This window comes from Mus pahari, chromosome 9 (assembly GCF_900095145.1).
Source record: "Mus pahari chromosome 9, PAHARI_EIJ_v1.1, whole genome shotgun sequence".
Lineage (NCBI taxonomy): Eukaryota > Metazoa > Chordata > Mammalia > Rodentia > Muridae > Mus > Mus pahari.
This window is the reverse complement of record NC_034598.1, coordinates 26705668-26721414: the sequence shown is the minus strand read 5'-3', so window position 1 is coordinate 26721414 and position 15747 is coordinate 26705668. Positions and strand designations below refer to the sequence as shown.

Below are 15747 nucleotides of genomic sequence, written 5' to 3'. Positions count from 1 at the left end.
GTTCTTGGATGGAAGGGAGGGGCTGGTTGTTGAGGAGGGGCTTCTGGCAGGTCTATGTTCACTAGAGCGAGCCGCCCTCCTTCCTTCCACGGGGTCCTCACCAGAACTGAGGGCTCAGTGGCAGAGGAGGTGGCCTCCCAAGACAGAATCCTCTGTCGAGACCTGGCCTTGCTATTGTGGGGTGAGTATAAGGGAAAGGTGGGGGAGGGGGCTGGCGTCCCCATGCACCTGTCTGCACCCCACAGGTGGGATTGTGGCCGAGGGAAGCTGTCTAGTGGATTTTCAAAACCTCAAGCAGGACTCCCACATGAGGTACAATCCTGCTCTGAGGCAGGAATCTAAAAGCAGGGCGCTTCGATGCTTTAACACCAATGTTCATTGCTCGGACACAAACGGAATGCCGTTCTGATCCAACACAGCTGGGCCATGACAGAAGCCAGACACAGAACATAGAGTTTGGAATTCCTCAAGCACTCCCAGTACCCAGCGCAGAGCGAAGGACAGAATGTCAGAGGCTAGGACAGAAGTTTCTAGAGCTGGGGTTATACTATTGTGGGCTCTTGTCCCTGAGTCAAGCAACCACCATCTTGGGGAGTTCAGCAGTGCCCCCTTACAAAATGATTGTCCCAGTTGTTGTTGTTGCTGTTTTAAAGATTTATTTATTATATTTATATGAGTACACTGTCACTGTCTTCAGACAAGAGGGCATTGGATTCCCATTACAGATGGCTGTGAGCCGCCATGTGGTTGCTGGGATTTGAACTTAGGACCTCTGGAAGAGCACTCAGTGCTTTTAACTGCTGAGCCATCTCTCCAGTCCTGAGATGGATGTGTTATGAGAACCTCATCTGAGTCTCCAGCAGCTCCGTACCACCCTTCGTGTGCAGCCTCAATTGCATGTGGGCTGGGGAGGAAGGATATCCAGGTAGGAAGATTAGGGAAGGTGGACTCCTACTATGCATCTACAGAGAAGCCTGCATCTTCGTTGGGTACGGCTTTTCAGGTGAGGCCTCTTAGATGGGGAGAGACTTCCCTTCCCCTCTGTAAGTGTCTTCGTTGGGGTTTTCCTGCTGTGAACAGACACCATGACCATGGCAACTCTTATAAAGGACAACATTTAATTGGGGCTGGATTACAGGTCCAGAGGTTCCGTCCATTATCATCAAGGTGGGAACATGGCAACATCCTGGTAGGCATGGTGCAGGAGGAGCTGAGAGTTCTACATCTTCATCTGAAGGCTGCTAGCAGAAGACTGACTTCCAGGCAGCTAGGAGGAGGGTCTTAAAGCCCATGCCCACAGGGACACACCTATTCCAACAAGGTCACATCTAATAGTGGCATTCCCTGGGCCAAGCATATACACACATGACAGTAAGTAACCCCTCATCTATGCCAGTAAACTTAGTTCCGCAGGATGAACCTTGGAGGAATTGTACCTCTGTGTGTCATTGGTCCCTTAGAAGAGGGGGTAGGTGTGGCTTGCACTGCCCTCTTACCCCCCTCCCCGATGAAGGATTTTAGCATCATGGGCACAGCACTGTTTTGAGGAGGATGGAAACTTTGGGGTCTGCTTGTCAGTGATGGCTATGAAATATTGTGCACACGTTAGATGCCACAAGATGGTACAGGGACCAGAAATATTACCATAGATGTGCTTTGTCATGTTTTTTGGACCCTGGCATGGCAGGGTGGCCCGGGCGCATTGCTCCTGGAGAGTGTGTCTTTTGGTGGGTCTGCTACAGCCACTGACGTCACTGATGGGAGACACTTTCCTGAGCCCAACCCTGCTTCTTCAGGTGCCTCATGTCTGACTGTTAACCAGTAAAAGCTGCAAAGATGGAAGATGCTGTCATCCCGTTATCTAACCTAAGGCACACAAGTCGTGAATGTATTTATTGCCTGGAGTGACTTGATTGACTACATGCAGCTTGCCCAATCCTTTGGTCCCTTATCATTCTAAAAGTCCAGACCAGAGTCCGGGAAGAGACCTGGCTGCATAAACTGACTCAAGTGCCCTGTAACCAGGTGCCCTGGACAAGACCCAGTCACCAGTGTTAACGTCCTTGCCTAACCCCCTTGTGTCAATGCAACAGCCCATCCCATGCCCCTTGCTTTATGTTCCCATCCGATAAAAATGTCCAATCTGTAGTTGGGGACTTGGTTCAGATACAAAACTGGCCACCTCCCTGTGCATGCAGAAAATAAAGTTTTCATTTTTAAGCTTCTGTCTCTGAAGTGAGTTTTCTTGGCTTTCACTCTGAATCCAACAGCACTAGGAGTGCATGGAGTATATAAAGGAGAACCCTAGGGTTGCTGTGCATGAAAACTGTGGGTATACTTGTGAGGTCTTATGGTGTCTGTAAAATTGAGGGGGAACGCTGCGGCTTTATGGACGACCCCATGTCTTTGATGGGAGAGACCTGTATCTATTGAGAAGGTCGGAGAAGTTAAAAACCTATCCAAGGCCTAAAGCTTTCATTCCTCAGGAGAGGCTACCTGGAAGGGAAGGGTTGGGGAAGGGGGCGGGGAAGGCGCAGGGGTCGGGGGAAGAGACTGGAAGGGACGGGTGAGTGGGAGTAGTGGGGAAGGGGCAGGGAAGGGGGAGGAGTAGGGAAGGGACGGGGCAGGGGGAGGGCAAGGGGGAGGAGCGGTGAAGGGGTGGGGAAGACAGCGAGGGCTCTCTTTCCATTCTCCCACTTGGAAAAACATTTTACAAAATGAATTCATATGGTGTCCTAGAACCCACGCTGGGGAGGGACACGCATGGGCGGTGACGATGTCCTCGCTTGCTCCATTACTGCCTGCTGCCCTTTGCAGGACACTGAGGAAATTTCCTGGAGCTCAGTGGAGCTGAATCTTGAGGGCAGTGAAGGCAGAGAGGCGAGGCTGTCCTTGGGGTCAGCCTTATTTCATGATCACAGGAAGGCTGGAGTTCCCAGAGAAATGCTCAAGGTCCCGTCAGAGTCAGAAAGCTGACATCACTGCTCTTTTTAAGAACAAACCAAGAACCAGATGTTGGGGAGATTAACAGTGAGTCCAGATGTGCCACTGAGGCCTCACAGTGAACAACAAAACCGGTTATAGCCCACAGAACAACAGCAGCTGTTCCGGTCTGGGCTAGCTGGAGCTGAGGACTAGCCTATGGGAGGAGAGATGTGGAAGGATTTGGGGATCTTCCAGGCCTACAGATGGTGGTTCCCATGCAGACTGATGAGGTGACATTGCACACTCTCAGGGTGGGACGATTCTGGAATCACAGTTGAGACCCTCTGAGCTCCAAAGCTGTATAGAAATCTCTGTTCTGGCCCTTTCACATCACAGCTGGGGACATCTGGGGTTGGAGGGGCAGTTTCATGTGGTTTCGGTGTGTCTAAGAGAGTTGCTAGAGCCTAGGTGTCAGACCACAGGCTGGGTCTGGGTCACCTCTTTGAAGAGGGAATGGAGGTCTCTTTATTTGTGACAGTCACTCCTTAATTGTTTTTCAGGGTCCTTCGTGTGGCTAAGGCTTGTCTCTGTATAAGTAGCCCAAATCCTAACCTCCAGTGAGACCCTCAACATGTATGATCTTGGTCTCCAGCAGCTCTGGACACTGCCCATCACTGACACCTACTTGATGTCAGGACTGTCCTGACTCTGGGGAGGTATGACATCTTTACGTGGAAGGCAGTTCCATTTATAACTCCGGTTTCAAAGGATCTAACACCCTTTTCTGACCTCTCTGTGTATCAGGCATGCATGTGGTACACAGACTTACATGTAGGCAAGACACTCATAAAATAAAAATGAAGTGTGTTTCTGTGTATTCATATGTATGTGTATGCATGTGTATGTGTGTGAATGTATATGCATGCTTGTCTGTATGTGTGCATGTATGTATGTGTATGTGGTGTGTGTATGTTTGCGTGTGTTCTGTGTGTATGTGTGTGATATGTGTGCATGCATGTGTATATGCTTGCATGTATATATTTATGCATGTGTGTGTATGCTTGTGTGTATGCATGAGTGTATGCATGCATGAGTGCTCATGTTTATGCATGAGTATGTGTATGGTATGTGTATATCCATGTGTATATATATATATGTATATATATATATGTATATATATATATGTACATGTCTTTGTGTGTGTGCATGCATGTGTGCTTGTTTGTGTATGCAGGTATGTGGTGTGTATATGTGCATATATGTGTATATGCATATGCATGTCTCTGTGTGTGCATGTGTGTGGTGTTTAGGCATGTATGCATTCATGTATATGCATGTGAATGTTTTGTGTCTGCATGTGTGTATGTGTAGATTGACTATGTGTATAAGTGTGTGTGCATGGTGTATGTGTTTGTATGTATGTGTGTGGTGTATGTATCTGTGAATGCATATGTACAGACCATTTCAGTGTGTGTGTGTGTGTGTGTGTGTGTGTGTGTGTGTATGTGTCTGCATATGTAGAAGCCAGAGGACAATATCTGGTGTCATCCTTAGAAATAAGGTCTACTTCCTTCAGACAGGGTATCTTACTGCCCTGACGTTCACAGAGTAGGCTGAGATGGCTGGCCAGTGACACTCAGGGGTCCTCCTGCCTTTGCCTCCATAGCCCTGGGCTTCCTTACAAGGTCAGCACTTTATATGGATTCTGGGATCTGAGCTTAGGGCCTCCTGCCTTCCAGGTTCACACACTATTAACAGACATCCCTTGCCCAGCCTGAAGGAAGGGTTTTCAGTACAGCAGTGACATGGCCAGTGTGTACCGTAGCTGGTTACCTCAGAGGCAGGTCCAATAAGAGGCCCTTGAGAGCAGGCAGCCCCTGTGGGAGGTGCCTCCAGGAGTGGGGAAGATAGAGGGGGAGGAACACAGTGGAGGAAGCACGTATGGTCCCGCAGGTCACCACCGATGGGTGCACAGGACGGGGTGGTGTGGTGCCTACCTGGAGTCCTGAAGGCCTGGGGTCAGAGTTCATGGTCATCATTGGCTACATATCAAGTTTGAGGCTAGACTGGACTGCAGGAGACCCTGTCTCAAAGTACAAATAAATAGGGGGCTGGAGAGAAGAGGCCTCGTTGGTTAAGGGTGCTTAACTGCTTTTGTAGAGGACCTAAATTCAGTTCCCAGCATCCACATGGGGACTCACAACCATCCTTAACTCTAGTTCTCGCGTATCTGGTGCCCTCTTCTGGCCTCCATACATATCTGAAGACAAAACATTTATATACATAAAAATATCAAATCTTTTTTTTTTTTTTTTTGGTTTTCTTGGAGACAAGGTTTCTCTGTATAGTCCTGGCTGTCCTGGAACTCACTTTGTAGACCAGGCTGGCCTCAAACTCAGAAATCCGCCTGCCTCTGCCTCCCAAGTGCTAGGATTAAAGGCGTGCGCCACCACCGCCTGGTCAAAATATCAAATCTTTAAAAAACTACAAATAAACTCTCTCCTATTCTCTTGGCCTCTCAACACTGTGCCCAGAGACCTGGCTGCCTTGTTTCTGCCATTAATATCTTTGACCACAGTTAAGTTCTTTGTTGGACAATAAAATAAAGAGGAAAAAAAAAAAAAACTCAAAAAACTCTATTGGAACAATGATCCTCCATTCCCGCGGACCTCAGTTCGTCTATGTGTGAAATCAGTAGGGGCTGCAGGATGACCTTCGACCCTTTGAGGTTAATGGCCTCTCCCAGGATCCCCTCTCTTACCCTACAGAGGCTGGCCACCCTCTTCACGCAGTCCTGAGAAAGGAGAACACAGACTATCTTTTGAGAGAAACTGAGGCAGAGAGTCCTGTCCCACTCCGGTCCTGCAGATCTCTTTTCTTGATGGGGTTTGGCTCACAACCGTCTCTATTCTCCCCATTCCCCACAGGACCTCATGTGTTGAGCTGTCAAGCAAGGTCTCCTGTGCTCTTGTTTGTGTGTGGCTGAGAAAGGAAATGGGTAAGAACAGTGGTTCCCACAGGCTTCTAGACCCTTCTGATCCTCCTGCTTGCTGGGGATTTGCAGTTGCTGCAACATCAGAGATTGGGGTTTGGGTCTCTGGGTCTTATCTATACCTCACCGTTTATTTTGCTATGACTTTCAAACCTATTAGGGTTTTTGTGGTTCCTCTGAACCCCTCTGACTAAACACAGCTCTGATGCTGCCACAAATGTTGCCTGTACCCTGTGGCCTCGCTCTGGGATATAGATACTGATGTGCCGGCTGAACAGGCTGACCTGAGTGGCTCTCGGACCACCTTGTTAGAACTGCTGCTTCCCCAAGATGTGAAGTAGAGGAGAACTTATCAACTGTGCAGATGGATTCTCTAGGAGGTTGAGTCTTTCAGATGGGCAGCCCCGGGCTGGCTGTACCCTGCACGCAAACACCCAGACACTGACACACACACACACACATGCACACATAGACACAAACACACATACACACATGTATACTCACACATGCACACAGACACACACAGACACACACACACACACAAATATACACACAAGCTCACAGTCTCCTCTCTTTTCTCTGTCTGTCTGTCTGGTACTGTGTCTACTTAGGATTTTATTTCTGTGAAGCAAAATGGAAGCCAGGTTGGGGCTCCTGGTTACTTTAAGACATGAGAAGAAGGGGCAGGAGAGATGGCTCAGTGGTTATGAGCACTTGCTGCTCTCCAGGAAGACCCAGGCTTGGTTTCCAGCCTCCACATGCTGATTCACAACCATCTGCAGCTCCAGTTCCAGAGGATTCAATGCCTTTTCTGACTTACTCCGGTACCAGGCACACACACACACACACACACACACACACACACACACACACACACACAGAGATGTGCTGGCTAAACACTCATACACATAAAATAAAAATAAATCTTGAGATGAGGTGAGAAGGGGCTGGAGATGGCTCAGTGGATTTAGGTGCTTATTGTCAAGTGTCATGACTTGAGTTACATCCCTGTATTTGATAATCGGAATACACATGATGTGTGGAGACAACTGACTTCTGCATGTTATCCTCTGACTTCCATGTTTGTGGTATGATATATATATATGATATATATATGTATATATATATCATATATATATGTGTGTGTGCATTTATATATACATACATATACATACACACATACATACATATACACATACATACATACACATATACACACATACATATACACATACATATATACACATATATACCTATACAGAAATGTAAACACACCTACCTACCTACATACATATATATGGATATGTATACACACATACATGCATACACACATACATATGCACACATACATATATATACACACACATAAATAAATAAATGTAAATAAAAGAAGTGAGAAGACCCTGTGTCCTGGGCTCAAATTTCCCAAAGTAAAGCTGCAGTCACTTCAGGATGCCCCTGCCAGTTCACCGAAGTCCCCACCATTCCACATTGTCTTTCAGCCGGAAACCAAATGCCTATCATTATTTATTGCCACATTTATGCTACTGTTTCTTGACTCGGAGGGTAAGGGATTGGGGTCCCACATTACCAGCAGAATAAGAAAAAGCAGTTCACTTACAGTAACAGTTCACTTACAGACTGGCCATTTTATAAAACTGGATTGTTGAACATAAAAACTATCTCTGGGGCATCATTTGTCCCCTCTTCCCTGCCACCAGGCCACCAGCATGCTTACCATTACATCATATTTATAGCCCTCTGTCAAACCATGTGCTTGTTGACACAGGCCTTCACTCATCAGGAGCAGAATGAGGGACAAAAGGTACCCAGGAATCGGAACACAGGAATTGTCTCTAACAGATGATCTTGCTACGTCAAGGAGAAGGGATTTAAAGCTGGGTGGAGACCTTCTGGCCTTCTGCTGGGCTCCTGGCCTATGTTTACACTGAGCAGCAGTAGTTGCCAAGCTTGGGGGCATTGCAGGGCTGAGGCAGTGTGGAAGGGAAAGTCATGGGAGCTCTATTGTAAAAACTCAGCCACTCTAGTGACCTCTCTACTGCATAGTAAGGCATTGCAGATCCCCAGGGAGAAGTCAGTTGAACATCCCAGTTTTGTTGTTTGCTTTTTTGGAGACCCTGTAGACCAGACTGGCCTCAAACTCATAGAGATCCACCTGTCTCTGCCTCCCAAACACTGGGATTAAAGGCATGTGCTACTACTACACCCAGCTCTCAGCCATGTTATTGCTGTTATTATGTTACCACACAGCCCCACTGCGGTTTCCTGGAGGGTCTCCCAGAAGCCCCTGGGGGGCATACTCCAGGCAGGTCCTTCCAGTGAGATGGGGCAAACACTTGGCATGGTAGGAGAATTTTACCCTGCCGTGGTTTAGCTCACACGTTGCCTCATGGAAACCAGAGTGGGGGGACCTGTCACAAGAACCAAGAAGGTCATCATCCCAGCCGTTATCAGCATCCCAGACCTGCACCCTAAGGGGTCCCCCTGTGGACAGGAGCACATGTCCAAAGTCCATCTTGTCAGCCCACTTGGGATTGTTATTGTTCCACACGACACCAGTCCTGAACTCCTGGCCACCAAAGAAGACCTTTAGGTAGGCATCAGTAGCTGTGGTGTAGTCTCCCCAAAGATGCTCTGCACGGAAACTGCTTACCACCAAATGGGCCAAGCCCCTCTGGCGTGGGCAGCAGTCTTGGTTGGTGACCTTTGAATCCCGGCACACACACTGGCACGAATCACGGCTACTCTTATGCTGGCCTAACCTGCAGGGCCGGCTACAGTTCTGCCACCGGGCTCTGCTCATCACATAATGACTGATAGCCTGTCTCAGTGCCTCCCGCTTTGGGTTCAGTTCTTCCAGTAATGTGTGCAGGGGCTCAAGGCTGTAGTCTACCAGACCAGGGTGGCTGGGCAGTGAGGCTGTCCAGGTTGAGAACTGCTCTGGTGTAGCTTTGTTCCCGAAGAGCAGATCATGCGTGGAGTCCAGAGGGCCACCAAGTACTTCCACGTGACGCTCACGGTAGGCCTGGTGGAAAGAGGTGGCCATTTTGTGCCGTTTCTTCTTCTCCTCACAAGCTTTGTATTCGCTGGAGACACTGGCTTGGGCACCGATGCTGACCTGGGCCTCCACGTTCAGACAATCTGCTACCTCATCAGCTGTGAGCCCGTCCAGGGTCAGCTGACAGGTACGCAGGGCTGTGAGGACTGAGATGCGGCCACCTAGGTCCACAGCTGTGATAAAGTGCGTGCCATAGGAGGAGATGAGCCTGTGGTAAGCATGCTCTGTGGAGCTGTTAAAGTTGCTGGGGAGGGCTCTGAGTGCCTTTCTGAAGTCAGGGTGGAGTGGAGGTTTGTGTACCAGGCGAAAACTGTGGAGAGGGCAGAGCATTAGAGGAGCCGAGTGGGTGGTATTTCCCTGATTTAATAGCACCTCCAAGATTCCCCTCTCCCATATATACACACAGACATGAAAGTTCACTGGGGCTAGCTGGGAAAAACAAAAGGGTTAGCAGGAGTTGGGATAAAAAAGATTGTGATCAAAATATATACACATAGTGAAACCTATTCTTCAAATTTAGAATTAATATATGCTACCTAAAACTATAAAGTATGTGGGTGTGGAGTAGGGAGTAGGGAGTAAAGCTTGCTGCTAAGCCTTCCAACCCAAGTTCGATCCCCAGAATCCACTTAGTAGAAGCAGAAGAAAAGATGCCCACAGTTGTCCTCTGATCTCCTCACACTTGCCCTGACATGCAGATAACACAGACACATGCTAAAGCAATGCATAAAAAAGTAAAGAAATATTTTTTAGATGCCAGGTGGGGGTTGCATATGCCTTTAATCCCATCACTCAAGAGGTAAAGGCAGGCAGATCTCTGTGAATTCAAGGCCAGCATGGTCTACAGAGGGAGTTCCAGGACAGCCAGGGATACACAGAGAAACCTCCAACAAACAAACAAACAAACAAACAAACACCTTTTAAAAAAAAGTCTGAGAAACCAGTGCAGGCTACGTGGAGTCACAGTGCAGGGAGAGAGGACACGGCCAGGTTTCCTGTCTCTGCCCCTACCCAGGAAGAATCCATGGGAGGTTGGCAGTGCCTGGGAGAGAGGGTTTAGGTGCTCACTGCTTGTAGTAAAATGTCACCAAGCTAGGGCTCAGGAACAATTTCCCATCCATCTCCCTTTCCTCTGGATGTAAGTGCTCATGCATAGAGGAAGTCTATCATGGATAGATGATAGATAGATGATAGATGGATGGATAGATAGATAGATAGATAGATAATAGGTACATGGATACAGAGAGATAGGTACCTACAAACACATACATACATACATACATACATACATACATATATATATACATACATAGTTATATAATAGATACATAAATACAGAGAGATAGATACATATATACAAACATATATAGTTACATAGATACATAGATAGTTACATAGATACATACATAGATGATAAATAGATACATACATACAGTTAGATAGATACATAGATAAATACATAGTTAAATAGATAAACAGATACAAAGGTAGATACACTTACATATAGACAGATATATAGATAGATACATAGATACATAGATGATAGGTAGAAAGAAAGATAGGTGATAGATAGATAGTAGATAGATGATAGATAGATAGATAGATGATAGATAGATAGACAGACAGACTGACAGACAGACAGATAGATAGGCAGACAGATAGATAGGGCTGTAAGGTCTGGCATATAAAGACCAGTGCCACAGTTAGTTTTCATTGTGAGCTTGATACAACCTAAAATTACTTGGGGAGAGTGTCTTAGGGAGGAATTTTCTAGATCAGATCAGCTTGTGGTCTTGCCTGTAGAGGATTGTCTTGATTGCCTTAATTGATGTGGGAAGACTCAGCCTGAAAGTGGGTAGCGCCATTTCCTGTTTCGGGCCCAGGGCTGTCTCACGACAGAGAAGGCTAGCTGAGCTCAACTCAGCGTGAATGCGCTCGTTTTCCCTTGCTCTTGACTGTGGATATGGTGTGACCAGCTGTGTCACATCAAGCCATGATGGACTGTAACCCGGAAATGTGACTGACATAAGCCCTCTCTCCTTAGCTGCCTGTTGGTCAGGACATTTTATCTCAGCAACAGAAATTAATCTAGAGCAGCGATTCTTAACCTGTGGGTCGAGACCCCCACAGGGGTCGCATGTCCGAAAGCCTGGATATCAGGTATTTACATTATAGCAGTAGCAAAATTACAGTTCTAAAGTAGCAACAAAATCATTTTATGGTTGGAGTCACCACATTAGGGACTGTATTAGAGGGTCACAGCATTAGGAAGGTGGAGAACTACTGATTCTAGAGTGATCAGGATTTGATGTCCTTCTGTGAAACAGTAGGTAAACTCCACTCCGCTATTCCAGAGCTCCTAGACCCCTTAGAGTGTCCCATTATTCTCCCGGTTCCTCTCTCCCCTGCCTCTTTCCTCTTACCTGTACATGCGACACTCCACTGTGTCACTATTAAAGTTGTACTGGTCCTGATGGGTCTTCTCAGCGGCAAAATTGGCTACCTTGGAGTGGGAACCAGCCACGGACGCGCGCATGTTTGCCTCCGGCCTAGGGTTCACATCCAGCCCCACACGCCAGTCGTTATTGATATTAGCAGCTGCCTCCCGGGCCACACCCTCCGTGGAGCTGACCTTGGCTGCGGCTACGTTACGCTGGCAGTGTGAGCCATGAGGCCGCCAGTGGGTGATTGCCACGGGTAGGCGCTGTATGGCGTCTCTCATTAGGGAGTTTTTACAGAGGGTGCAGGTGCGGTCAGGCCTCAGGAACTTCTGTGTGTTCACTGGGAAGGAGCCGGAGCGGCGGAGGGTGGTCACATCCACGCCTTCCCCAGCCATCCATGCACCTGGCACGAACTTGTGCTTCTGCTTGCATTCTGATCGAGTGGCAGTGTAGCAGGGAGCAGGGACAGGTCGTGGCAGCAGCAGGAAAAGGCCCAGGAGGAACAGGGGCACGGCCATGATGCTGCAGGCACAGTAGTCGTTAATCTGGAAAGCTGTGGGAACAGGGATGAAGGATGCTGACCTCTCACGTCTGGGGAGCATCAGGAGAGAAGGAGAGAGTGAACTTCTCTTTAGTTACTGCATGCCAGAGCTGGACTGGCTTCGTCCATTGTACAGAGAAACCCAGAGGGATTTAAACATATAGCTCAGAGTCGCACAACCAAGAGCAACCCTGTGCTGAGATTTTATTATCTCAGACCTAGCAGGAATCGAGATTGATGGCTGTGATCCCGGACAGAGCATCCATAATAGGTTTTGGCTCTGGAGATGTGTGTCATTTTCTACCCGAGTGGGACACTTTTCCTACCCGATTCCCCTCACCTGTTCTGGGATGAAGGGATATATCCTTCATCCCCCAGAGCCTTATGCACTGTAGGCAAGTGTTCCACCACTGAGCCACACCCTACTCCCTATCTATCTATCTATCTATCTATCTATCTATCTATCTTGAAACAAGGTATCATTGCTCAGGGTAGCATTGAAGTTATTCTGTTGCCTAGCCTTGAACATGTGGAGGAGCTAGATCTCAAGTCTGTGGCACCAGGCATAGCTCCTAGCTGATTCATATGTTCTTTCCATCTCTAATTCCAGCGGTGACCCTTACAGATGTGAGGAGACAGTGAGCTCCCTGTATATCTCCCGTGGCTGCTCTGAGCCTCCTGCACGGGCATCAGTCCCAACTCTACAATGGACAAAGGCTGCCTTCCCTGTGTCTATGTCGTTGGCTCTAGTGTGCCCTTTAAGTGTGCCCTTGCAAGCCCTTCTGCTCGCCGCTCAGGTTTTCTGTCTTGACACTCCCTGCTGAGTACTTCACACTATGGCAGGACAGGTAATCTACCTGTTGCCTGCTACTGGGCAGCAGTTCATTAGAAGGCTCTTCCTCGATTCAAGGAGGAGCCACAGGGGCCTGGTTTTTGAATCTCCTTCAATCTCCTTTATGGCTCGGCGTTTCTCTATCTGTGGATCGCGGCCATAGGAAAACACACATTTCCGATGGTCCTGGGAACCCCCAATCATAAATTTATTTTCATGACTTCATGACTGTAATTTTGCTATCTTGCGGTTTCTAAGACCATCCTTTGGAAATAGGTGTTCCCCCCCCCCCCAGTGGACACAACCCACAGATAGAGAACTGGCTCCTTCCAAGACCCTCAGAGGTCATTTTTTTTTTTTTCTCCTCTGCCTGTAAGGTCTTAAGTGAGGGAGCGGAGTGAGCAGAGGTCGTCCTCATATCGAGCTCTGCCTCCATGCTCTACCCAAAGCAGTGAGCTGGAGGCAGAATTCAGGGGACGTGTCAGGCTGGGGGATAAACAAGCCGGGGAGAATCCCGTCAAGCTTTCCGGTCAGCCTGCTTAAGAGACCAACACATTGGTGACTTTGACCAATGGATATCAGTCCCCTTCTGGCCTTCTTTATATTGTCAGGGAGTTTATTTACAGATCTTGGCTTCTTCCTCCGTTTCCCTCCCATCTCTTCCCATCCCTTCCCATCCCTTCCCGTCCTCTCCCACCCTCTCCCTTCCCCTTCCCTTCCTTACATCTTTTGAGATGGGGTTTCATCCTGTTCCCCGATGGTAGAGTCATATGTGTGCTCTATACTTGGCTCATTTCCATCCTTTACGAACTCTATCTGCCAGAACTTCTGGAAATAGCCTTGGAGACTGTGGACAGTCATCATTGACACATGAACCCCCGAGTGGTCACCAACCCGATGAAGGAGTGAGGAATGAGCTTGAAGGCTGGCTACTAGCATTTCTGGTTCCTCCTGGCTGTACCTCCCAACTCTCTTTCCCCGGGGTATCCCAACCTTCCTGCTTCCTACCCTTCCTCCTCCTTACCTGAAGTCCCACAGAGATGCCACACTGCAGCCCAGGGGGACACCTGTGTTGCCAACGGAGGCTTTTAAAATGCTGTGATCGATCCCCAGGCAGGCCCACCCTGGCCAACGTCATATCATTACTACTTCCTGCCCTGCCCCCAGAGTGTGGTCACAGGTTCCCACCTTCACCCACCCTGTTGTCACCTCCTCATCCGGCTTGTGACAGCCTTCAGGAAGTCAGCTGTGAAGGCCAGAGGCTCATCTGCCAAGCAGAGCAGCAGTCGGGGTACAGGACTCTGGTGTGGATCAGCAGGCCAACCGACTTCTCCCTACTTCTGAGTTAAGTGTTTGGGATGGGATGCGCTGTCAGGAAGAGTTGCTGAAGAGTGGCCTGGGCTTGAGTGGCTGGGCAATGGGCTTCAGCCTCTTCACATCTCAGCTCCTCATCCAAAAGTGTGACTAATCACAGTGGCCCATGAGAGGGGACATGAAAACATGGTACAGTGCTTAGGACTAGACACGATCTTTACTCATTCTCAATACATGTGACTGTCCCCTCCTGCCTGAGGAGTGAGGAGAGATACTCAAAGCTGGTACCCACTTCCTGTCCTTACCTGTATCCTAGCTGAGCCTCAGGTTTGAGCAAGCTAGTACTGTGGGAAGACAGTTGGCCACTCTGTTCTGCCTGAGGTTACTGTGGGGAGGTTTCCATGGGCGGAGTGACTCATGGATATCTACTGGGGGCTAAAAAAAAAAAAAAAAAAAAAAAAAAGTGCTGGCTATGAGGTGGGTAAAACCATGCAGGGTGGGGGTAGTTCTCAACACCCCTAAATGCGTACATGATGGGAATAAGTAGCCGCAGGCCCCAGGCTACATGGTCACATCTCACCCATGGTTTATGCTACCTTTCTCAGAACCCGGCCTCCTCTTCTGTTACTGTAGAAACTGCAGTTTCCCTGTGGTCCCACGCTGGCACTCTGCCTGGGTGGTCTGACTGGGATGCCAAAGCTCAGAGACATTCAGTCCCCAGCCCTGCTGGAAGAACAAGGTCCAGGGTGAGAAACCTGCAGAAAGCCTTTGGGAGAAGAGTGGAGAATCTAAACGGGCTCCAATCCCACTACACCAGAAACACACTTTTAACAGTTTTGTTCGTTTGTTCTGTTTTTGTTTTTTTGGTTTTTTTTTGTTTGTTTGTTTGTTTTTTTAAAAGCTCCTCTGTAGTCCTGAATTTGATGTATGAAGTCAGAGGGAGGATGCTGGGGATGTAGCTCAGGGCATCTCACTTGCCTAACATATGAAAGGTCCTGCGTTTCACCTTCAATACTATAATCAGTGTCCCAATTCATGTTGAGATCACCACCATCATCACCATTATATCACCATGATCATTATCACATTGACGGCCAGCATCACCATCATCGGCCCCATCTTCCTCACTTCACCGGTATCTTCACCATCGTTGACATCGCCGTCCCATAGTACTGGCACCTCTATCACTATCAGATTATAGTCACCTGACATCATCACTATCACCATCTACATCACCTCCCCTCCCCTCCTGCTCCATAATCAAGAGGAAACCTTTGTCTTCTTAAGATCCTGTCTAGCAGGGGCTGGAGAGATGGCCTGGGGATTAGGAACACTAACTGATCCTTCAGAGGACCTGACTTTGATTCCCACATAGCAGCTCGCACATGACTGTAATTCTAGTCTCAGACCTTCTGACACCTTCACACAGATATACAGGCAGGCAAAGCACCAATCAACATAAAATAAGAATAAGTTGGGCTGGAGAGACGGCTCTGTGGTTAAGAGCACTGACTGTCCTGAGTTCAATTCCCAGCAACCACATGGTGGCTCACAACCATCTGTAATGGGATGTGATGCCCTCTTCTGGTGTGTCTGAAGACAGCTACAGTGTACTCTTATACA

General features: G+C 48.2%; 1 protein-coding gene across 1 annotated transcript; it reads right to left on the bottom strand.

Moving 5' to 3' along the window:
- Positions 1-7844: 7844 nt before the first annotated feature.
- Prf1 (perforin 1) lies at positions 7845-13865 on the bottom strand. The gene is made up of 3 exons (XM_021205719.2): positions 13835-13865; positions 11420-11990; positions 7845-9306 (listed from the first exon to the last, which is right to left on the bottom strand). The coding sequence occupies exons 2-3, from the start codon at positions 11953-11955 to the stop codon at positions 8178-8180; spliced, it is 1665 nt and encodes a 554-aa protein (XP_021061378.1). The 5' UTR covers positions 11956-11990; positions 13835-13865; the 3' UTR covers positions 7845-8177.
- Positions 13866-15747: the final 1882 nt, after the last annotated feature.